This window comes from Vulpes vulpes, chromosome 2, assembly GCF_048418805.1.
Source record: "Vulpes vulpes isolate BD-2025 chromosome 2, VulVul3, whole genome shotgun sequence".
Lineage (NCBI taxonomy): Eukaryota > Metazoa > Chordata > Mammalia > Carnivora > Canidae > Vulpes > Vulpes vulpes.
The window spans coordinates 99,982,332-100,005,237 of NC_132781.1; the positions used below are offsets into that span (position 1 = coordinate 99,982,332).

The window sequence follows — 22,906 nt, forward strand, 5'->3', positions numbered from 1 at the left end:
AAAGAGATAGTTTGTTCTCTTTGGCTGAGTTTCAGCTTACCACCGTAATATGACAGGAAGCAAGCTTTAACCAAGCATAATGTGAACAGGTATCTATCTCGCTTAGGACTTTTTTTTTAAGATTTTATTTATTTATTTATAAATAAATAGAGAGAGAGAGAGAGAGAGAGAGAGAGAAAGGCAGAGACACAGGCAGAGGGAGAAGCAGGCTCCATGCAGGGAGCCTGACATGGGACTCGATCCGGGTCTCTGGGATCACGCCCTGGACTGAAGGCGGCGCTAAACCGCTGAGCCACCTGGGCACCCCCCCCTGCCCCCTTGCTTAGGACTTTTCTCGGTGTGGTGGGAGGGTACAATATATCTAGCAGGGATAGCAAATTGTTTTCTCTTTTTCAAAGCTTGTTTTCCATCTGTCACCTATTTGAGTTCTTCTGTTATACATTAAGTTTTGTCATACCCTCCCTCCTGCACTGACTGCAGTGGTTATAAGGATGGGAAGTGTAGCCCCCTGCGGTGGTCTTGTGGACAAGGAGACCCAGCCTACTTTTTCTTGCCATATACCATGGGCATTTTCAGAGCCTGCCCTCCCATGGGAGATTCCCACCAGCTTCTATCCTCAAGAACTTTGGCCAGCTATTTCACTTCTGCTCCTCCTGTTCCTCCTTGGTGTATGGGGACATTTCTAGGGCAGTCTGTAGGGATAGTGACTTGTGTCCCTGTCCACTCATAAGCTTTGATCAGAAGCATACTTTTGGTTAAATGGCACCATTTCTATGTCCTACCGTAGAGCTGACAAAGAGTATTAACCTATTTCATCTGGCTTTTTGACCTCAGTTTGAAAAAGAATCCTACTAAGGATTATGTTTCCTTTTCCTTTGCAGATTTTTCAAATCAAGAGCTCTTATTTAAACACAAAAGATCCCAAAAGTCTAAGACTCTGAAGACGTTAGATTCATCTACTATGTGTTAAATTCACACACACACACACACACACACACACACACACACACACACACAGCCTTAGGTAGAACATGGCAAATAAGTGATCCCTACCTCTGCAGCACACCTAGAGAGTCTATATCCTGAAATCAGCCGAAACAACATTAAGGATTTTGTTTAACGACTTAAGTAATACTTGAAACACTGTCCAGGTCTGTCATGGAGATGCTCGGATGAGCATCTCTGGCACTTTTCTAATCACAAACGGGTTTGCTGGAAAATTGAAGGAGACGTGCGTGAACAACTAAGACAGTCAAAACAGTGCAAAATTGTTCTGAATTAATTTTCATGGTATGGAAAAAGGTGGGGGATCCCCAAAAGAATAAATTGATGTAGTTTGGAGTTAGGGCTGAATAGTCACAAGGGTTTGCTATAAACATTGTTTAACTGTTAGAAAACTCCAGAAAATGAGCCCAGGAACTGAGTTGGACCAACTTGGACCAATAATAACCTGAAGCTCAGAATCAGCCACTGTTTTCCTCTGGTCACAAATGCTGCTCATCCAAAAACTTCTTCCCCTGCTCTGACAGCTCAGGCTGGTTGTGTACACTTTCCCCAAGACCCTGTCCTTGGCTCTAAAGGAAGGCCTCACTTGGGAAAAGTAAAAGGAGTTTGGGTGTGCCTGGGTGGCTTAGTCAGTTGAGCATCTACCTCAGCCCAGGTCATTGTCTCAAAGCCCTGGGATTGAGCCCCGCGTCTGGCTCCCTGTTCAGCAAGGAGTCTGCTTCTCCCTCTCCCTCTGCCCCTCTACCCCCACTTGTACTCTCTCTCTCTCTCTCTCAAATAGATAAAATCTTAAAAAAAAAAAGTAAAAGAAGTTTATTCTGTGTAATTGTGAACAGGTTAAGGAGAAGGGTGGAGGAGGTGGTCAGTGTTCTTACATTTAACCAAGAGTTACTAACTTCTTAAAACCCTGGCAGCATTTGCCCTAGACTATTTATGGTGCATTTCGTATCTACTACAGATTTTGCTTTGTGGCCAATGTGCTGACTCCAAAAATGGGGAAACCCATTACACTGCTTTTTCTTTTTTCAAGATTTTATTTTTAAAAATATTTTTATTTATTTATTCATGAGACACACACAGAGAGAGAGGCAGAGACAGGCAGAGGGAGAAGCAGGCTTCATTCAGGGAGCCCGATGCGGGACTCGACCCCAGGACCCCAGGGTCGTGCCCTGGGCTGAAGGCAGGCGCTAAACCACTGAGCCAGCCAGGGATCCCCAAGATTTTATTTTTAAGTAATGTCTATTCTCAGTGTGGGGCTTGAACTTAAAACCCTGAGATCAGGAATCACATGCTCTGCCAACTGAGCCAGCTAGGCTCCCCAGGTCTAGTTTCTTGATAAGGAGCAACTACTACTCATGGTTGAGGCAGATTATTTAAAGAAATCACAGGCTGAGTCAAGTTAAATGTTTAGGATCTGCAGCCTGAGTGTGAGACACTGCCTAGTGCAGCCACTTCTCGAAGTTTTCAATGGTGGATGAAGAGGGGACACACAGGATGTCCTTGGGTTGAAAAACAAATCAAACCAAAAGGTGGTCTAAGATACTCTTGTTTAAGTAATCTTTGGAAATATACAGACATCTAGGTGTTCAGTTGTAGTGTCTGGTGAACCAGAAATCTGACTCCTAACTTGCTTCAAGCTGTACTTCAAAATGCACCTGCCTATATGCTCAGGAATCCTTTCGCAATGGTGCTGGCTAGATGAACTCTCTTGCCTAGGCTAACCCTGAACTCACAGCTTCCTTGCCTGCTTCCCCTCCCCTTCCTGCCCACACACCAGAGGAAAGCACCTGGCATTTTGCAGCTTCCCTTCTATGCCCAGGAAATGACAGATACACTCAGGGATTTTTCCTCTAACTTGTAACCAAGCACATTTGCTGGGCTTGGCAACCATCAGGAGCAGCTTCGCCCACAAGCTTCTGCGGTTGATCTGCACTCCCAGCGCGTGCCACTGGGCTCAGAGCTCCAGGCTGCCTGGTGTGTGTGCTTCAAACTCTGAAGCCCTCCTTTGTCTGCTCTTTGGTTAGACCGTGTCATCAGCAGTGCCTTCAATTAATCACTTCTCTCTCCCTCCAGTTTACCTGCCAGAGTCAACATAGGGTTTCTCGGTCCTGAGTACCCAGGAATGAAGCGAACATCTGGGGCACAGACACCTGTGCAGGGTCTGTTATGCCAGCCTTACTGGCCCATCGTGGCATGAAGAGTTCCCTGCAGCTGCCCTTCCTATAACCCCCTTCCACCAACTGGGGGGTGGGGGACTGACCACTCTGGGTCTTCATGTTTGCCAACTTGGTCCAGACAGTTTCCTCCTAGACCCTGTACATTTCCCTCTTTCCCTGGTTTCCCGCAGCTCAGGTCTTGAAGTGATTGCCTACTCAGCTATATACTTCTTTCCATAGCCAATCAGTTAAGGACTCTATTTTTTTGTTGTTTCTTCTTTATATCAATGAGATGGAGACTGAACAACTGACTTGGCACATTCCCCATCCATCAAGGGGTGTGACGTTTGCTGCGCACGCAGGCTGCTTCTCTTAGGCACGTTAATGGCAGTGATAGACACTCACATGGAGGAGAAAATAGACTACTGAATATGGATTTCGTAAACAGAAGTGCAGTCGGTGCATCTGTTTCCTTAACAGAACATGGTTCTGCTGCAGTGTACAATTCAACAAACTGCTTCAGAGCGAAATGATTCCTTGGAAGAATTTTCACTTAATTAGGATTTAGAAAGTAACATGGAAACTTTAAGACCTCCATTTGGTCTACTGCATACTTCAGGGGCCTCCGCTGTCTCCTGCCGAGATGGGAAGAGTCAGTGGTCTGAAACTTTAAGATTCAAAAGGTAGCCACAATTTGGACATTGCGCACATGACTAAGGTATCAAGATGCTGCCTGATTCTCTCCTTGACTTGGGGAACGTAAAATTGTAATATTTTCCACCCTGGAACACCTTGCATTCTCCCACTTTGTAAACTCATGTTTTGGAGGCTGCCTCTGGTAATCTGTTTCAAAGCCAGATACTTTTCTCTGGAAATAGATCTCTTTCTGGGGTGACCTAAAATGACACCTGCAAGTGGAGAAAGAGGCAGTGTGGCTAATGACGCTAGGACCACCCCTTCTGAGAATGAAAAATGACTGAGTATTTTGCGTTTGGTGGGACATTATTCATTTACAGAGAATTTAAATTTAGCCTAAAGTCTCTGGAACAAGTGACAACATCTCTTAGTTATTTCCACAGAATCCCAGAATTGAGCACTCCAAGACCATCATGTTGTAACTTTCATTATTCAAAGTAAAACCCAGTATAGGTAACTAAGGTATCAGTGGTTCAGCTTCTTTTTAAGATTTTATTTATTTGTCTGACACAGAGAGCACAAGCAGTGGGAGCCGCAGAGGGAGAGGGAGAAGCAGGTTCCCACTGAGCAAGGAGCCCCATGTGGGTCTTGATCCCAGGACCCCAGGATTATGACCTGAGCCGAAGGCAGAGACTAACCGACAGAGCCACCCAGGCACCCCTAGCTTTTTTTTTTCTCATCAATGATTTATGACTGCCTCTATTTCAGGCTTTCTTATTCTCTCTCTTGGACTATTCCAGTAGCCTCTTCAATGATCTGTCAGGCTGTTTCTCTTCCTCCGCCTCTTTCATCTGTCCCTCCTGCTGCTCTGGGGACAGTTGATGAAGCTCAGTTCTCCATTTCCTGACTGGGTGTTGTAAAGGAGAAAAAAAATTTACTCTACCCTTCTAGGTTTTTTTGGCTGGTCTATTAATTAAATCGACATAAGGCAGATTAACAGGAGAAAAACCAATTTAATAACTTATGTACAAGAGCCCCATGAAAAGTATTAGACCCAAGGGCAAGTTAGGCGATTGAGGCTTATATGACAACCTGAGCTAAGGAATGGGATAAGGGCTTGGGGCTTCAAAGTTTGGGTGGGTGATTCACAGGACGATAAGAAGAACACACATTTGGTTATTAGATGTTTGTTCTGCTGTACAGATAGGTCATTCAGATTAAAAAAAAAAATTCTGGTAATAGCTCCTTTCCTGGTGCAGATCCCCTATCTGAATTCTTTTAGGTAGTTGAGGTAGAGGTAGAAGTGTTTTTCTGAGTCTGCTGGGTCTTGATTGCCTTCAGCTTAAAATCATCCACTTGCCAAAGTGGTGATTTTTGGTGTCACATACTCGTCTCCCTTCAGTGTACAGGGTGCTTCTCAGACTTCTCTCAGGTCAACTCAACCCCATCTCCCACTGTCTTATTCATACCTGTGGCCATTCCCTCCAAATGAGACTCCTCCTTCTTCACCTGTACATGGCATGCTTTTTTTTTTTTTTTAAAGATTTATTTATTTATTTATTCATAGAGACAGAGAGAGAGAGGCAGAGACACAGGCAGAGGGAGAAGCAGGCTCCATGCAGAGAGCCCGACGTGGGACTTGATCCAGGGTCTCCAGGATCACGCCCTGGGCTGCAGGCGGCGCTAAACCGCTGTGCCACCGGGGCTGCCCGCATGGCACGCTTTTTAATTCTCTGCCTCAGTTGACATTGGTCTCTCTGCCAGATGTACTCCCCCCCCCTTCCCTGTGGCTTCACATCCAGCCTGCCCTCTTTAAGGAAGCAACTGAAATGCCACCTTCATCATATTTTCCCAGACACCCAACCACCCCTCAGCCAAGAGTCATTCTTTGACCTTTTTTTTTTTAAAAAAAAAACTTTTATTTTATTATTATTATTTTTTATATCGATCTTTTAAAAACAATTTTATTCATCCATTCATGAAAGACACACACACACACACACACAGAGAGAGAGAGAGAGAGAGAGAGAGAGAGAGAGAGATTGGCAGAGACACAGGCAGAGGGAGAAGCAGGTTCCCTGCAGGGAGCCTGATGTGGGACTCGATCCCGGGTCTCCAGGATCAGGCCCTGGGCTGAAGGCAGCGGTAAACTGCTGAGCCACCCAGGCTGCCCTCATTCTTTGACCTTGAATCACACTTTATCTGTTACATTGGTCTTACAGCGCATAACTCTTCTGTTTATTTGAAAGACATATATCCCCTTATCTGAACTGTAAGTTCTTTGAGGGCAGGGTCCATGTTTAATTTAATTATTTTATTCTCTGAAGTGCCTTGTTAGTCAAAATATAGTTGCTGACCAGCAGCATCAACATCACGTGGGAGCTTGTTAGAATCCAGAATCTCAGTACCCATCCTGGAGCTGATGAATTAGAACCCACATTGTAACAAGGCCACCCAAGTAGTGACAATGCACATGAAAATTCCAGAAGCTCTGCTATGGTACATCACACCGAACCTCTTATGAAGCAAGGACCCCATGGATATTTGTTGAATGACTAATGAATGAATAACATTAACAGCTGACATTATTATCATTGACTTATGGGAATACTATTGCATAAACAGACAGATAAAATGTAACCTGGGATACATTATTTCTCTCTGACCATTTTTAGTCATAAATCATGGGTTTTCTTCTTTTAAAAGTCTTTGATTTGCCACTTTCAGATCATCTTTGGTAGTTTTTGTTTTGTTTAATCCCCTCCTGGGTTTAATCCCCTCCTGGCCTTAGGTGAATAAGTACAGAATAAAAGCTTGCTGATTGGGTCCAAATATAGATAATGTGCAAAAAACCATTGTTAGCTTCTGAAAATAAGCACTTGGATGGTCTGCAGCTTTTGTCATCTTTGCAGCTATGATTTTCGGGATCAAGTTAAGTGGCAGCTAAAAGCCGGAAGGATGTTTTTTTATTAATTACATCCCAGGACATTAAAAGAGGTGTCAGATCTGATAGGTTTGAGAACAGCCTCATTCATTTGGGGCTAAAGAAAAGTGAAGGCTGAGGCTGAGTGTATGCATAGGAAGAGTCACATCCCACACGATGAGAAGTATAGATCAGGGCAGAGGATATATGTGTTGGGCAGAAGGGACAGAGCTTGGGGTCTGAGATGACCACACTTGAGTGTCAAGCTCTCCCTTGTCACTTAACTACTGGGTGGCCTTGGTCACCCTCCTGAACTCTGGCTTCTGGAGATCTTTGCAGAGTCAGAGTGAACATTAGAGTTTGTGACGTGAAACTCTTGACATAGAGGTTCAAACATGTTACAAATTACAAATAATATTTCATATTTATTTATATATAATTATATATATTTTATATTTATAATATAGATAACCGTAATATATGACTCTGTAAATAGAATAATAAAGAAGCCGTTATCACTGGCTTGCAGAGAAGTTGGCCAGGTTTTCTACAATTCTCAGGGCTTGATTGGGCCGGCGCTCCAAAATCCAGGTTCTTTAGGATAGGATTAACACTGCTAGCCACCTGCAAGCAGAACTCCTGACTTGAACCACTCTCTTCCCTCGAAAAACCCCTTAGATTCTAGGTTTGCTCTCATGGGACCTTTCCCTCAGATTCCAGCAAACATCACACAAACCCTGCAATCCCTCGAGCAAACCTGACTTTCCCACGGCAGCTTCAGTGTCTTCAGCACACATTAGGTTTTTATTTTTGCTTTTTGTTTTTGTTTTTTTGTTTTTTGTTTTTTTAACAGTCATTGCAGTTTAAGGAAGAAAGAGGAGATGAAAAAGAGTATTTTCCCTGTGCTCTCTGGCAGCCCTCCATCATCCCAGAACCCCCTGGGCGCCTGCTTGCTCTGACTTTGGATTCCACCTGTCAGCCCCTTAGGAGATTCCTCCTCCCTCTCCGGCTTCCCTCCCCGACTGAGCCCTTTCTGTTTCCCTTCTCTTTATGCCCCCAGAACCTATGCAAGCCTTGAATCCAGCGCCAGCTTTTCTTACAGGGTTCTCGACTAGTCTGTTTAATTTCATGTACAAGAAGGATGGACTTCCCAACTACTTCAGGTCTTTTTAGAATGGATTTGCTTTTAACAGGGGTGGGAGTGGAGTGGTGGCTGGTCACCAGCTCTTTACTAAAGCCACACAAATAGGGATGCTTAGCCACCTATTCACCATCCTCCCAAGGACAACTGGGGGGGGGGGGATTAATGGAAAATCTTTGTAAGACAATGCGAGTTAGGTGTTTTGCATTAAAACTCCTTTTAGATGATAAAACTAAAATGAATCCTTGCTTTGTAGTGCAAAGGGATCCCTGTTTAGTCATTTCACCTTTGGAAGGGTTATTTCAGATGCATTGTCATTAAAAAAGTGACCTTGTGACCACTTGAGTCTGTTCTGACCTTTCTGTTCATTTCCCCCCTCCTCTTCTCTGCCTCTTCATTCATTTGTCACAAAGTGCTTGCAGAAGTCCCTCCCATTCTTGTCTTTGGCTTGATTGTCTTTAAGCGCCCTAAAATATACCGGACTCTGTTCTGTGATGAAGGCCACACTTGGCATTTTGTGCATGGTTTCCCTGAAGCTGTTGTGTGCCTTTTGGGGAGGTATCTGCCTTCTTAACGCTGCTTCTACGTTTCAGCATCTTGGACAGTGGAATCCAGTGCATCTGGGGCAGACAGTGCCCTCCACTCTGATATTTCTCTTTGGTCTTGCTGTGTAAAAGTTAGACCCAGGTCATTATTTTTTATCAATGACATTTTCATAAAGCACTAAATAACCAAGTGTTAAGAACGCCCCCCAAATGTGTTAAAAATAACCAGAACATTTCCCGAAGCATTTAATATTAAGGGTATTAACCTTTCACATCTCTTCCTTAATATAAATTGGTTATAAAGCAGATCGAGTGACTTCCGATCAAGGTATTCAGTATCTGGAAAATTGAAATTTAATTGCAGTCCGCACCAGAGCACCACGTGCCCGGCTGAGCCCTCTTCCGTGTGCTGCAAGCTCCTTCCATTTCCACTCCCCAGATAGAGCCCTGGGTCTTCTCCCCACCATCCCCAAAGCCCTGCCCTCTGCAGTGTAGAAAATAGAGCCAGCCAAGATGACCCCAGCAGGAAGTGCTTTGCCCTTTTCTGAATTTCAAGAAGGCATTTGCCTGCAAAAAAGGCAACAAAGGTTCCACATTCAATCCTTTATATTCAGGCTCTGTCTTCTGGAATGTAATGGAGTATGGACTTCTTGAAGGCAGAGGATGACTGGTTGTTTGATATTTCACTCTACAGTGCTCCTAGCACACTGCCTGTCCGATACTACACGATGACTTTGGAATGACTAATCAGATATCACTTATGCAGGCGCTACTTATGGAGTTGCACGTGAGTCCTATGAGAGAGAGAGAGAGGAGGCGGGAGGAAGAGAGAGAGAGCTCATTATTTAAAAGAAATTTCCTGGGAAGGCAAAGGATTTTTTTTTTTTTTTTAGCATGAAGAATCCCTGCCTATATGACCTACCTTTGCTCTGGCATTACAGTTAGTACATGCCTCACTTATCTTCCAGCCTTTCATTTATTCAGCATATATCTAATAAGGACATGTGCCATTGTCCAGGCATGAGAAAACAGTAGTGAGCACAGCAAAGTATCTGCCCTCTTAGTACTAGAGACAGGCAGATGGTAAACAAACATAAACTGGCCCTTGTGGTAGAAGGGCTATGAACAGAAATAAGGTGGGCCCTCAGGGGTGTGGAAAGCTCGGGGTGCCTTCCTAGAGAAGATCTGAGCAGAGACCAGAGAGGGTGGAGGGGGAGGCAGGCAGGTGGGTGCCCACAGAGAGGAGGAGGCCGGGGTGCAGAGGAAACAGCCAAGGCCTGGAAGTGAACGTTCCCTGGGGGCTATCAGAGGAATGGGGTGCCAGGAGACAGCGTGGTGGGAGCAGACTGAGAACCATTTTGGGGGGACGCTCTGGGGACTTAGCTGGGCAAGGTCAGGGAGGGCCAACAAGCTGGGGCATATACTGGAGTTTTTACTTAAGCAAGGAAGTCATTAGAGATTTGGTTGGGGCGGGTGGGGAGGTGTCTGCCTACGATTTTTGAAAAGCATGACTTTGCAGAGTCATCCATAGAAGGTAGGTCAAGCCTGGAAGCAGAAGAGCCGTGATGAGGCCCCTTGGTAGCCCAGTGAGAAGCAACAGAAGTGACTAGGGTGGTGGCCTGAGAGGCGAGAAGGAGTCGGACCTTGTTCATGGAGTTGATGGGATTCACTGCTGCTCTGACCATAAAAGACCTTGAGAGAAAGAGGGCATCAAGAACCACTGGAAACAAGGTTTGTGGCCTCGGCAGCGGCAGATTCACGTTGTCACTTAATGGAGATGGGGACGATGAGTGGAGTCTTGAGTCTGAGGGCCAAGCTCCAGTTGGGTTTGAGACACACTCCTTTTGAAGTGCCCTTTGGGGGCTCCCTTTCAAAGTCACGAGTCGTAAAAAAAAAAAAAAAAAAAAAAAAACAAAGTCACGAGTCGTTAGTTCGAGGTCATGTCTTGGTCATCTTTGTGGAGATTTGTGCTCACAGGACACCCAGCACTTGTGTTTGATGAACAGAATTCAGACTGGCCTGCAGGAGCTTTTCTGCAAATGGTCTGCGATTTCACTGGAGCCTCCGTGTGCTCGTTCATTATAGGAAGAAATGCCAGATGTGCTCGTTCATTTCTAAAAAAAAAAATGCCAGATGACACTTGCTGAGGGACGCCTGGGTGGCTCCATGGTTGAACATCTGCCTTCGGCTCAAGGTGTGATCCCGGGGTCCAGAGATCAAGTCCTGCATTGGGCTCCTTGCTCAGTGGGGAGCCGCTTCTCCCTCTGCCTATGTCTCTGCCTCTCTGTGTCTCTCGTGAATAAATAAAGTTTTAAAAGGAAAAGAAAAGAAAAAAAAAAGGAAAAAAAACAAAACGAAACTTGCTGAAAAGGGGTAGAACCAGAAATGATGCTGACAGGAGGTTTGGAAGAGCAAATGAGCGAGTACTCAGACCAAATACAAGAAAATTAGCATAAATCATCGTTCCCTGATTTTCCTGTCTATATCGCCCGAATTGGCTGACAGCACAGCTGCTAGTGTGGCCACAGCTGTGTCATTTCCTTCATGCACAGGAAATGTATTCCACGGCTCCATGACTTGTGATTTTGTATTAGATTTCCTTTATTTATTTATTTTTCTTGCCACTGCTTCCCATTCTGTTAACTGTTCCATTTGTTTTCACTTGGGGTTTTGTTTTAGGTCCATGCAGAGTTTTATTACCTTTGGGGCTCTCCAGGCAGCTCTTCTTAGAAGTTTGGAAATGCTTCTCTCGGGGAAACTTTCATCTACCTGGTTGAGCCTCCCAGGATGGTGGGCGTCCCAGATGAAGAAAGACCTCATGGGCAGAGGGAAGAGCAAATGCAGAGGCAGGTGCCCCTGGAAGGGCAGGTGTCTAGCATGGTGTGGCTGCAGCATGGGCTCCAAGGGGAGCGTGAAGAGAGCTGAGGCAGAGCGACAGGTGACAGGCAGGTAAAGGTCACCATGGGCAATGCCAAGTAGTCAAGAGAACCAGGAGTGTCAGAAGTGTCTGGAAGTACTATGATGAGGTAGGGTTTTTTTAGGCAAAGCTGCTATGACTGCCATAGGAAGAACAGATGGAAGGTGAGAGACACTGGTTATTGATGAAAGCAAAAGATGATGAAAGTCTCCTAATGTTCTTAGAACAGTAACTGGCACAGTCAGTACTATATAAATGTTTATAAAATAAAATTGTAAAAAGGAAAGCAGAAATGTTCGTGATGGGGAGGAGAACCCCAAATTAGAGAGATATCTTACAGGTAGGATTGCAACATCTGCTTGGATGAAGAGTGATTTCATTCCCAGGTGAGGAGCAAGTGGGGTTAGGTGGAGGTTGACTAGGGGCCGTAGTTTTGTCCCGACATGCCCTCTTTGTGGAGCCCATGCAGCATCCATTAGGCAGCTGGAAATACCGATCTGGGGCTCAGCTGAGACCTGCAGGAACATGTTTGGAACGTGTTTAGAAGTCTTCAGCATCTAGATAGGAATGAAAGAGATCACCCCAGGAAAGGAGAAGGCAAAGCCGGGAAATAGTCAAAGATAGAGTCGTGGGGAAGCTATTTACATGGAATTGAGTGTCTGTGGTGCCACTGGTTCTACCCCTGAGGTTGAATTTTAAAAAGAAAAGAGAATTATCTTCAAATTCTGGTTGTTTTAGTTTGTTGTTAAGATTTTCTGGCTAACCTGGACACCTGGCCGGCTCAGTGGTTGAGCATCTGCCTTCGGCTCAGGGTGTGATCCCAGGGACCTGGGATCAGGTCTTGCATTGGGCTCCCCGTAGGGAGCCTGCTTCTCCCTCTGTCTGGTCTCTGCGTCTTTCCCTGTGTCTCTCATGAATAAATAAATAAAATCTTAAAAAATAAAAAAAGATTTTGCTAGCCAACTCGTGACTATTTCAGGAAAATACTATGTTACTTTTGTTTTGTTAATAAAAAGTACGAACTTTGCTCATCCTTCAGGCAGTGCCCAACAATGTCAATGGAAACTTCTTTGTCAGGTACCCCTTCTACCGTGAAGACCCTCCAACCAACTTTGAAGTTCAGTTCTCACAAAGGATAACTGCATGGTCTGACTTCCTGAACCACCAGTACTTTGCAACTGGTGGTTGCAAAAAAGAACCTGCTCTGTTCTTTTTTTGTTTTTTTTTAATATTTTTATTTATTTATTCATGAGAGAGAGAGAGAGAGAGAGAGAGGCAGAGACACAGGCAGAGAGAGAAGCAGGCTCCATGCAGGGATCCTGATGGGGGCCTCAATCCCGGGACTCCAGGATCAGGCCCTGAGCCAAAGGCAGGCGCTAAACTGCTGAGCCACCCAGGCGTCCCCCTGCTCTGCTCTTAATATTGTCCAACAGCCAGTGGTATTTGAGACTTCTGGAATCTTAAGGCATTGAAGTAAAGCATCCTTATTTTTTCCCAAACCCGATTGCCACTCTAGAAAACCACATAGCCCCTCTTACCAGCCATATGGATTCCTGCAAGATAATATGGAGTGATCATGAACCCCTACATTTGTGAATTCTCAAAACCTCAAGTCCTTACCATGGGATCTAAAGCTGGCTCTCTGGCCACATGTGCCTCAGTGACTTGCAGGCAGCTGTCAGCCTATCACAGAGGTTATTCTCTGAAGCCACAGAATGGGTCAGGGGAGGCTGGGCACATATCACATCTGTGCTGGAAAGTAGAACTTTCAGCAGCAGCATCTTCCAAGCGATAAAAATAACTCAGCCTTAGTCAGTGGCCCTGATGCCAAGTGTCCTCTTTCACTTCCTGTTTTCTGTTGGTGTCCTACAAAGGAACATCTTGTCTTCCATAGTTTGGAATGTGATGTTTCTGGTCTCACTAATCCAGTCTGTCCCTTGTCGAATATTCGGAGATATATTCTATCCATCAAATATTCACCCCTTTGCCACCTTGCATTCTGCGTTCCTCACCTCTGTTGTCCACACAGCAGGAGTTTGGCAGCTACCTGCCAGGCACTAGCTGGCGTAGATGTTTATGCTTTGACTTCTGTTGTTCCCCTCCCTTTCAGGCCTAAGCTGTCTAATTGCTGGGCAACGACTTTCATGTCAACAAGTCTCTTAAAAGTCTTTATTTTGTTCCCCTGTCGCGGAAGTTCTTTCAGGTTCCATGTTCTGATAATGGATGCATGTCCTACAAAATATCAGATCGGCTTTTAGATTTTAGAAGTTCTTCACCAGTTCCCTGTGTGAAGCCTTCGCTGACTAGTGAGTATAATTTCTTCTTTATCATGAGGCTGAGTTTGGGCTCCTTCCTGAGAGCTCTTACGTTGTAAAGCCTCCATCCATGAGCATGCAGGGGTGGATGGTGGGTGTTATTAATCACTGAAAGATGTGGCTGCCCGTGGTGTTACTTCCTGTGTCAAGCTTCCTACCTTCAGAGCTGGCCAAGAGCTGGGGCGCTGTGGGGACCGCCTTCATGGAAATGCTGCTTGGCCCCACACTCCCTCCTTCCTGTCGTGACCAGAATAGTGTACATCTCTGCCCAGCACGCCGGGCAGGCAGGCTTTCTCACTGCAGAGAAAAACCTCCCATGTACCTGGTGGAATTAACTCCTGAGTGGTTTGTTATTGAGAGACAACAAAGGAATGTTAAGTCATACAGTCACTGAGTCATCAAAAGCCCTTCTTGCTCTCAGCAGCCATCTCCAACTGACCAGTTACTCCTAAAATTGTAGGAGGAAGACATAACCCGAGATAATGGGCACAATAAACCAATTTATTGTATCTGCTATTACATGTAAAAACTGTTGTTTGGGGACTATGTTCCTTGTTGCTAGGCAGTGAGGAGCCTTCTTTTTGAACTCTTGGCTCTTCTTCCCATCATTTTCTCCGCCATGTCTCTTCTCAGCCTCCTGTGCTAACTGATAGCACGTGTGGTTCAGAAGGAAACCTGGAGAAGGAATGTGTATGGCCCTTGTATGGAAATACCATTCCAAATTCCATACGCTGTGAGATAATACACTGGCTAGACCGTCCTGAGTCCCCCCAGAAAGGGGGGAATTTAGATTGGAAAGGAATCAAAGGAATTGTGGAGCTAATATAATTGACTCAGTGAAGCCGTAATAGGGTGGTCTGGACAACTGGATGAAAGCCAAGTGCAAAATCGCAGGCAATTCCCCCCTACCCTTTAGAATGAGGTGAAGTCTACTGAATGGAGAACAGGGCAAGTCATCAACTTTCTTAGGGTTTAATTCAAACCTGGGCTCTGAGCTGTGCCTTTTGTTCTCAAAAAGGGTAAAGATATTGAATCCAGCCAGAAAACCCTGCACTTATCCATCATAGACAACTACACGGTGACTTCTTTTATCCCCCTTATCCTTCTCTTTCAGAAACAGGGTTCTGAAATTAGTTCTTGGTTGTGTCTGATAAATGTCATCCGATGTCCATGACTCCTTCATTTCCTTTGTCTTAGGCATAGTGTCTAGGATAATGTATTCTGTGAATGAAGAGCAGTGGTGTCAAAAACACACAGAAAATGTTAGTTATTGGAGGAAAGAGTGAAGACAATACATCCTAGTTTTAAGAGTAAGGAATAGGTGGCTCCGTTTGTTGAACATCAGACTCTTCATTTTGTCTCAGGCAGTGGTCTCAGTCATGGGATGGAGTCCCACATCAGGTTCAATGCTGGGCATGGAGCCTGCTTGGGATTCTCCCTCTCTCTCTCTCTCTCAAAAAAAAAAAAAAAAAAAAAGTAAGGAGCATGCCCTCAGTGCCCTGGGAAATCAATATGGTCTGAGTGCAGGGTTACCAAACTGTATCCCATGGAGCCGTGGACCATGACAGATTACACACAAACACATGAACACACATACATGCACACACACAGGCTTCTGTGATCTGACAGGGGTTACACACTATATTACTGGTGGGATCTACAGTGTACATTTATATACTGAAGTCTCTGAAAAGACCTGCAGTGAAGATAACCTGATAACCTTAAACTTTCCTCCCAACATATTTGGCTGTGGATATAGAGATACATCTATCTAGTCTGAAGGCCATTAGGCTTGAGACCTAGGAAGAGTTGATATTTTAGCTCAAGTCCAAAACCATGAAAAACCAATGTCCTGGCTCAAGCAGTCCTGCAGGAAGTAATTCTCTCTTACTTAGGGGTGGGGCAGCCCTTTTGTTCTGTTCAGGCACTCAACTGATTGGAAAAGGCCCACCCACAGTAGGGGGAACGGTATCTACTTTTTCAAATATAATCTCACCCTAAAACACCCTGGCAGACACACCCAGAATAATGTCTGAGCAAATATCTGGGCACTTCATGGCCCAAACATATTGACACATAAAATTAGCCATGACATGCCCCAAAGTTATAAATCACAAATTAGGCATCCTCCTCTCTAGTTTCTGTGTTTTCAAGCAAGATCACCGGAACCTAGTGGGGAATTTCTAAGTTCAGGGCCCTCATTCCAAAAGTACCCTCAAAACTCAGCCCCTTTCATGAGATGGGGCATAACTGAATATTGTCAAATATTCACATGCCAATTATTATTAACAATTGAAATATCTGAAGTTTGATCAGGGGTCTCTTTGAAGTAAAAAACTGCTGTTTTCCCCAGTGCCAGTATTCACAACAGGGGACCCCAGCCTGTCTGGGGGTAGTTGTACAGTGAGTCCAAGTTCAGAGCTCTGTGCTCTATGTCCATAGTGTGGTCCCAGGATCCACCATGTATTGGGTCCTGGCCTGTGCCCTGTGACAGTTGGGAGAATGAGTGAGATGGGTTTGTATTTGGAGGGGTGAAGGAACCTTTCTTTTGCAGGCTCTACTCTGCTGTTCTCCAAGCATCTCGAGGGCAATAAACGGGTCTTAGACTCACCGCTGAGCTCTCCACTTGGCCTTGCACACAGGAGTCCAGCAGTAAATACCAGCTCAGGGAATTAGCCGATATTTGAGGATCCACTATGTGCTTTCTGATATTTGCCATGGAATTAGTGATAAGGTGGGGGAAAGATCCAAGGAGTAATATGGAGCTACTTTCTTGAGTGGATTCGTGACACTGACACTGTTACTTTTCTTAGCCCGTGGTTTCAGCTCTACGTAACTATTTCTAATTATTACTTGAGATAATTGCCTTCAAATCCTGGTAACTCATGCCTTGTTGTGTGGGACCACAGTGGTGGCCTCTGTGTTTGAGTTACGATTCCTTATCTCACTAAGAGATATGTATGGATCCAGAATCAGGGTGTTATCAATCATTTGGGGACTTTTGTCAACTGGGGCGTGGGAGTGGGGGGAGCTCTTCCAGAAAGTTAAAGAAGAAAAAAAATCTTTACTCTGTGCAGATGGAAAAGAAATGCAGTGGGGATTAGGTGGGGGCCTCTTGTAGATGAGAAAAGAGAGGGGCTTGCCAGGTGACTCTTGAACTAGCTCCAGAAGCAGAGACAGCACCACAGCTGGTTCTGTGGGACTCGCTGACCCTGTGGCTCCCTGGACAAGAAGCTCTCTGCCCTGCAATGTGGAATCTTCTTGCAGCGGGATTTTGTTTTCTTCCCTGGGCCGGTGTTAGATTCTCTGGATACATAAGGTGACACGAGGAGAAGCAGATGATGGCAGCATCACAGTTTATTTGTGGCATCTGGGCCTCCTTTTCAAAGGCAGTGCTTTTCATCCAAGGGGCGGGGGGGCGCTTACTGATGTCCAAGATGCCTGTTCGCTCTCTGAGTCTTTCTGCACCAAAACAAGAAGGGGACAAGTCCAGCTTGGGGCCAGCAGAGAGGTAGGGTGAGGGGGCAGGGGAATCCATAAGTCATTTCAGGAAAAATGGATATAAGTGAAATACCTGGAAGACTGAATGTGTTTTCTGCTGTAAGAAGATTAAAAAGGAAGCTCAAATCATAGGTTTTCTGAAAATGAATATTTAAGAAGACGCCAGGTGTGGAAACTGGCAAAGGATCCATTCATTGGTTTAAGAACATACAAACGAGGCATCTGGGTGGCTCAGTAGTTGGGTGTCTACTTTTGGCTCAGGGTGTGATCCCGGGGTCCTGGGATCAAGTCCCGCATGAGTCTCCTCGCAGGGAGCCTGCTTCTCCCTCTGCCTATGCCTCTGCGTCTCTCTCTGTGTCTCTCACGAATAAATAAGTAAAATTGAAAAGAAAGGAAAAGAAAAGAAAAGAAAAGAAAAAAGAAAAGAAAAGAAAAGAAAAGAAAAGAAAAGAAAAGAAAAGAAAAGAAAAAGAACATACAAACAGGAATCTCACATCATCATTGTTTCCTTTCCCTGCCTTCTTCTCCCGTGACCTCCTCCAATGAAGCTATTGAGGAAAATCATCAGGAAAGTGAGATATATTTCACAGTTTTTCTCTTGATCTTCAGGGGACCTGGGAGGGGACTTGCGAATGTTTCTTGGGAGACAGTGACAGAGCCCTGGCTGTCAGGGGAGCTCACAGGGAAGTATGCTGTTTGCTGACAGCCGCTGATAAGAGCACGGGACAGCCGGCTCCCATTGGTGGGTTTGGGAAGTAGCCTGGTGACCAAGGGTTCTTATTTGAGAGTGAGCCGTGTGGCTGTGTGCAGAAGAGCCCATTATGTTGAGTGTGAGGCTCATCAACAGTCTAATTAAGAGGAGGGGGTGGTGGCTGTGGAAATATCAGTGGGTTGTGTTGCTAAAGCTGTCTGGGTTTAGAGCCAAACAGGGCTTTTTAGTATGAAGTCCATATGAAAGTCTTGTGTGTTTTCATATCAGATGCCCTCCTACAGAGGGGGGTGGTTTTAGATAATGATTGTTTTGCTTCTTTGGGATACCACCTGCAGAAATGTGTTTATTTTGACTGTTTAGAGATTGCAGAAAGCCAGCGAAACTGTCTTATGAGGGAAGATTAGATGGGTGTTGTCCTATCTGATGACGACGCTGGCTTGGAATTGCTGACAGGCTCAAGGTTATAAGCCATGATGTTAGAGCTTGGTGTCAGTATATAGAATTGCGGGTAATAGTTGTGGTGGGCATCCTTGGGATCAGAGGAGTGGATCTTTTTAAATTTTATTTTATTTTATTTATTTATTTTTATTTATTTGAATTAGAGAGAGAGCGAGAGAGCACAAATGGGGGGGGGGGCGTGTAGAGGGAGAAGGAGAAGCAGATTCCCCACTGAGCAGGGGAGCAGGGAGCCCAACGTGGGGGCTCGATCCCAGGACCCGGAGATCATGACCTGAGCTGAAGGCACACTTAACCCAACTGAGCCACTTAACCCAACTGGTACTCCACAGATCATTCCACCCCATTTTAAATGGAAGAAGAATGATTCCATTCTTCCATTTAAAAATAAACCTGTAGTGTCCTGTTAGCTCTTACGCACTTCTTACTGTAGTTCTATTTACATGTTGTAAAATGAAGAGAACCAATTTCCTAGCTTTTCAGGGGACTAGCCTTGTTCGTTTATGGCAACAGTTCTGCCAAAAATTTAAGCGTCTTGAGAACATGATAGGAGTGGCTAAGGACCATTTTGCAGAGGAATAACCTTCCACTCAGCAGACTTGTGTGATCTATCCAGGACAGCACATGAGCAGGTGCCATGAGCCTAGGTGTGCACCCACGTGTGTGACGTGAAGAACTGCCCTAGAGCATCTTTAGTTCCTTTGGATGTAATCTTTGACGATGACTACTAGCTACAAAATAAACCCCTTGTTGGCCCGTGACCCCATTATCTTTGGGATGGTTCTCCACCTAGCCTTGGGGCTGACAGCCTCTGGCACTGGGTCTCCCATGGGACCCAGCAGTGCCCCCGAGGCATCTCGGGAAGGCTGACACAGAGAAAGGGTGTGTGTGCAATGGGTCAGGGGCATAGCATCCAAGAAGCTTACAAAGAGGAGAAGGTGGTCCATAGCAACCAGGAGCACCAGCAGTTGGCTCAGCTACTGACGTTAAATGTAGCTGCGGAGAAGCAGTGTTTCTACCTTAAAAGAAAAGGGGAGATGAAATTTAAGGCCCAGGCTGAGTGGAAGGAGCCCAAGAGTTTCACAGGATTTCCAGGACAAATAGTTCCCTGTCTTTGTCTGATTCTCTGCTTCCAAAATGGAAATCCTTGGAGAACCTGGATGGCTTAGTGGTTGAACATCTGCCTTGGGCTCAGGGCATGATCCTAGGGTCCTGGGATCGAGTTCCACATCAGGCTCCCTGCAGGGAGCCTGCTCCTCCCTCTGCCTGTGTCTCTGCCTCTGTGTGTCTCTGCCTCTGTGTGTCTCTCATGACTAACTAAATACAATCTTAAAAATTTTTTTTTAAATAAAACAACAAACATGGAAATCCTCTAGTTAAAGGAGATAGAAATACAGGGCAAACTACATGCCTCCTGCCTGCTTTCTGGAGAGGGATTCTGAGTATTGCAAGTTATCTAAAAGGAAAGAGGTGGAATTTTGACCAATCATGAAAACAGCACTTTTTCTGTTTTCAAAGAGGACAGACTCATTCCTGTTCCTGGCTGGCTCAGCACATCAGCCAGATCTCCTGCCACTGGGCTCTGAGCCTTAGTGTGTTTTCAAGTACAGTAGTCATTGGTGGAAGTGATTATAATTCTGACTGTTGCCAGAAGGAGGGTTAAATATTTTTGAGGCAAGAACAGTGAAACAGTATCCATTTATACTCACATTTTTTGTTGTTATTTATGATTTTGACCTTTGATCGTTTAAAGAAACTGGATGGAAGTTTATCTTGATATTATCCAGTATTGGGGGGATAAAAGAGCTGATTAAGGGGTGCCTGCATGGCTCTGTTGGTTAAGCATCTGCCTTAGACTCAGGTCATAATTCCAGGTTCCTGGGATTGAGCCCCACATTAGGCTCCCTGTTCAGTGGGGAGCCTGCTTCTCCTCTCTCTCTGCCCCTCTCCCCTGCTTGTGCTCTCTCTCTCTCTCTCTCTCTCTACCTCTCTTTCTCTCTCAAATAAATAAAATCTTTTTTAAAAAGAGCTTATCAAAAAGAAACCTGATATAATGAAGATTATAAAGAGGATAGTTATCTGCTAAGCTAAAATCTCTCTCTTTTTTTAAAGATTTTATTTATTCATGAGAGACACAGAGGAGACAGACGTAGGCAGAGGGAGAAGTAGGCTCCTTGCTCAGCAGGGAGCCCGATTCGGAACTTGATCCCAGAACCCCAGGATCATGACCTGAGCCAAAGGCAGACACTCAACCACTGAGCCACCCAGGTGCCCCTAAAATCTCTTTCTTTAAATACTTTAGCTGTCTTTTTCTATGTAGAAGATGAATGTGGAGCCAAGTCTAGAGCACCTTTAGGTGTGCTTTTAATAAGTTCACTGTACACCCAGATGGTGTTGGAAACACCAGATTTCTTCTACCTGCATCGAGTGATGTTGTCTACCCCCGGATGGGTAGTCCTCACTCTGGGGTACTTAATTTGTTCCCAGATTACTGTGGTTTAGTTTGATCTCACTTCGAAGTGAGATCACCTGCTATATATTATAGTTTATGTGGAGGATAGGGTAGCCAACTGGCTTGTTCCAGTTGCCAGCACAAAGGGAGTTCCAGAGACAGGGACTTCCGGCTTTCAAACTGGGAAAGTCCTGGACAAACGGGAATGAATTGTCACTCTCTGTGGGATAATGGATTTATCCATGAACATCAGCATCACATTTGAAAATACTAAGCGGTTGTCATTCTGAATGTTTCTAAACATACCTTACAATTTGGAGCGGACTTGCTTCCAAAATACCCTGTGTACGTGCCTAGTGGACTTGATGAGCTCTTGAAATGCTGCTCCTGGAAAGGAACAGCAGAGTGGTTTCAGAATGCGTCTCATCCCCCTTAAGTGGCTCTGTGTTCTTGCAGATCGGTACTGATAGCAGGCTCAGAAGACAGGTCCTCACCCCTGTCCTCTGGCCTCCCACCTTCTTTTTTTAAGCAGGGTGTCACCGCTTTTATCTGTCAGGACAAAGGCTTTACAACTCAAATTTTAAAAAATAGTATATTTCCAAGCCAGTGACTAAATGCCCACATACTGTGGTCTTCCATGGAGAATTGCTAATTTTCTGAAGGCTTTGATGGAATGAATTTAAAGAAAGCTGCCTGTTCAAATAGTTCTTATGATAGTGAGAGATACTCACTGTGTGGTCCTTTTATTTTTAGTAATAGTGTTGGAAAAAAATCAGGTTATGTTTATTCTGAGTGCCTGGGGGGCGGGTGCTGGTAAGATTGTGTAGTCTAGAAAGTGCTGGAATTAGAAATTATCATAAACGTTGGCTGCTGGGGAAATTCATATACCAAAATACTACAATATAGAAGTTAACCTATAGATTTTTCCTCTAGTTCATTGCCCCAAAATGTATACACTGAGAAAGTACTTTCACAGAGAAATATGAAAACATTTAACTGTGCTGTTCCTTTGCCAAATGTGGTTTTATATCAGATTTCTTGCCTGCCCCCAAGACCCTAATTATGAATTTATTTATATTTTGTTACCTTCAGTGTCCATCTCATAGTGTGGACTTTTTTTTCCTGTTAGATAAATACGTTCAAATTGTCATAGTTGCCTTTTTTTTTTGCCCTAAGTATTAACTGAATATTTTGTGGACTTTCCCTGAGCTGTCATTTGCTTTCTAGCCTTTTGATGTTTGTTTTCACTAGAATACTGAGTTCTCGACAGGCTGCTGACGTCTACAGGTATTGGAGAGCTGGTGATAGCGGCGTTCACTCAGCTGGAGCCAGAGGCCCCGTGTGAGTGGGCTGGCTTCTTTTCATGGCAACGCAACGGCTCTCAATGAATAACGAATTCCCCTCCTTGAGAGAGAAAAATCACATTGCCTTGGTATCTCAGGAATACAGTTCCATAAATAATATTATGCATGATGGAGCAGCATCTTTATTCAACAGAGCAGATATCGCCAACAAAAATGAAATAATAGAGGGAAAAACTTCTAGTGGCTTCCAGCTTTAATTATGAGAAATAAGTGAAAAAGAGAGTTTGCAATCAAAGTGTTTTTGCACAGTGATCACTGGCTATCTTATTCTTAGGTGCGTGCATGTGTTCTCGGTGGACGGGAAGGGGAATAGATAATGTGAAAAAGTTTTTAATATTTTCTGCCTCTGGTTTTTGCCATATAAGGTCAATGGTACACTTGTCTTTTAAGCCACTCATGCATTTAGTTCTTTGGGTGGGGTTGAGCTCATCACTGGGACAGAGGCTGGCTTAAGTTTATTATTATGGGTTGGCCTCACCATATCAAGACTCATTTTAATTCAATATCTGCCAATAAAATGTTTCATTAGAGACAGAGTTGTAAAGTATTGGGGCTTTCTCCCCCAAATCAAGGAGAATTTCCCTTATAAAAACATACTGATTTATCCCTGGGCTGTATGCTTTTCCTATCCTATCTTGACTGCTTTTTCTAAATATGAAGACAGGGGGGAAGTTAAAAATAAACATTTCCCTCCTGAAAAATTATGAACCCATAATTTGTGACAAGGGCTCTAATCTGTTTGCATATAATTTTATTTCTGTAATAACATATATCACATAGGGA

At 44.6% G+C, this 22,906-nt stretch overlaps 1 protein-coding gene across 33 annotated transcripts in view; it reads left to right on the forward strand.

Moving 5' to 3' along the window:
- KIAA1217 (KIAA1217 ortholog) overlaps positions 1 to 22,906 on the forward strand; it is a 730,776-nt gene that overhangs the window by 513,605 nt on the left and 194,265 nt on the right. For 3 of the 33 annotated variants that reach the window (XM_072749380.1, XM_072749382.1, XM_072749381.1), the window contains exon 1: positions 7,853 to 17,711. The exons of the other annotated variants lie outside the window; for them this stretch is intronic. In XM_072749380.1, the coding sequence (XP_072605481.1) occupies positions 17,682 to 17,711 (30 nt within the window). In that variant the 5' untranslated portion in view covers positions 7,853 to 17,681. Of the gene's footprint in view, positions 1 to 7,852; positions 17,712 to 22,906 lie in introns of those variants that run through there. 33 annotated transcript variants of the gene reach the window in all.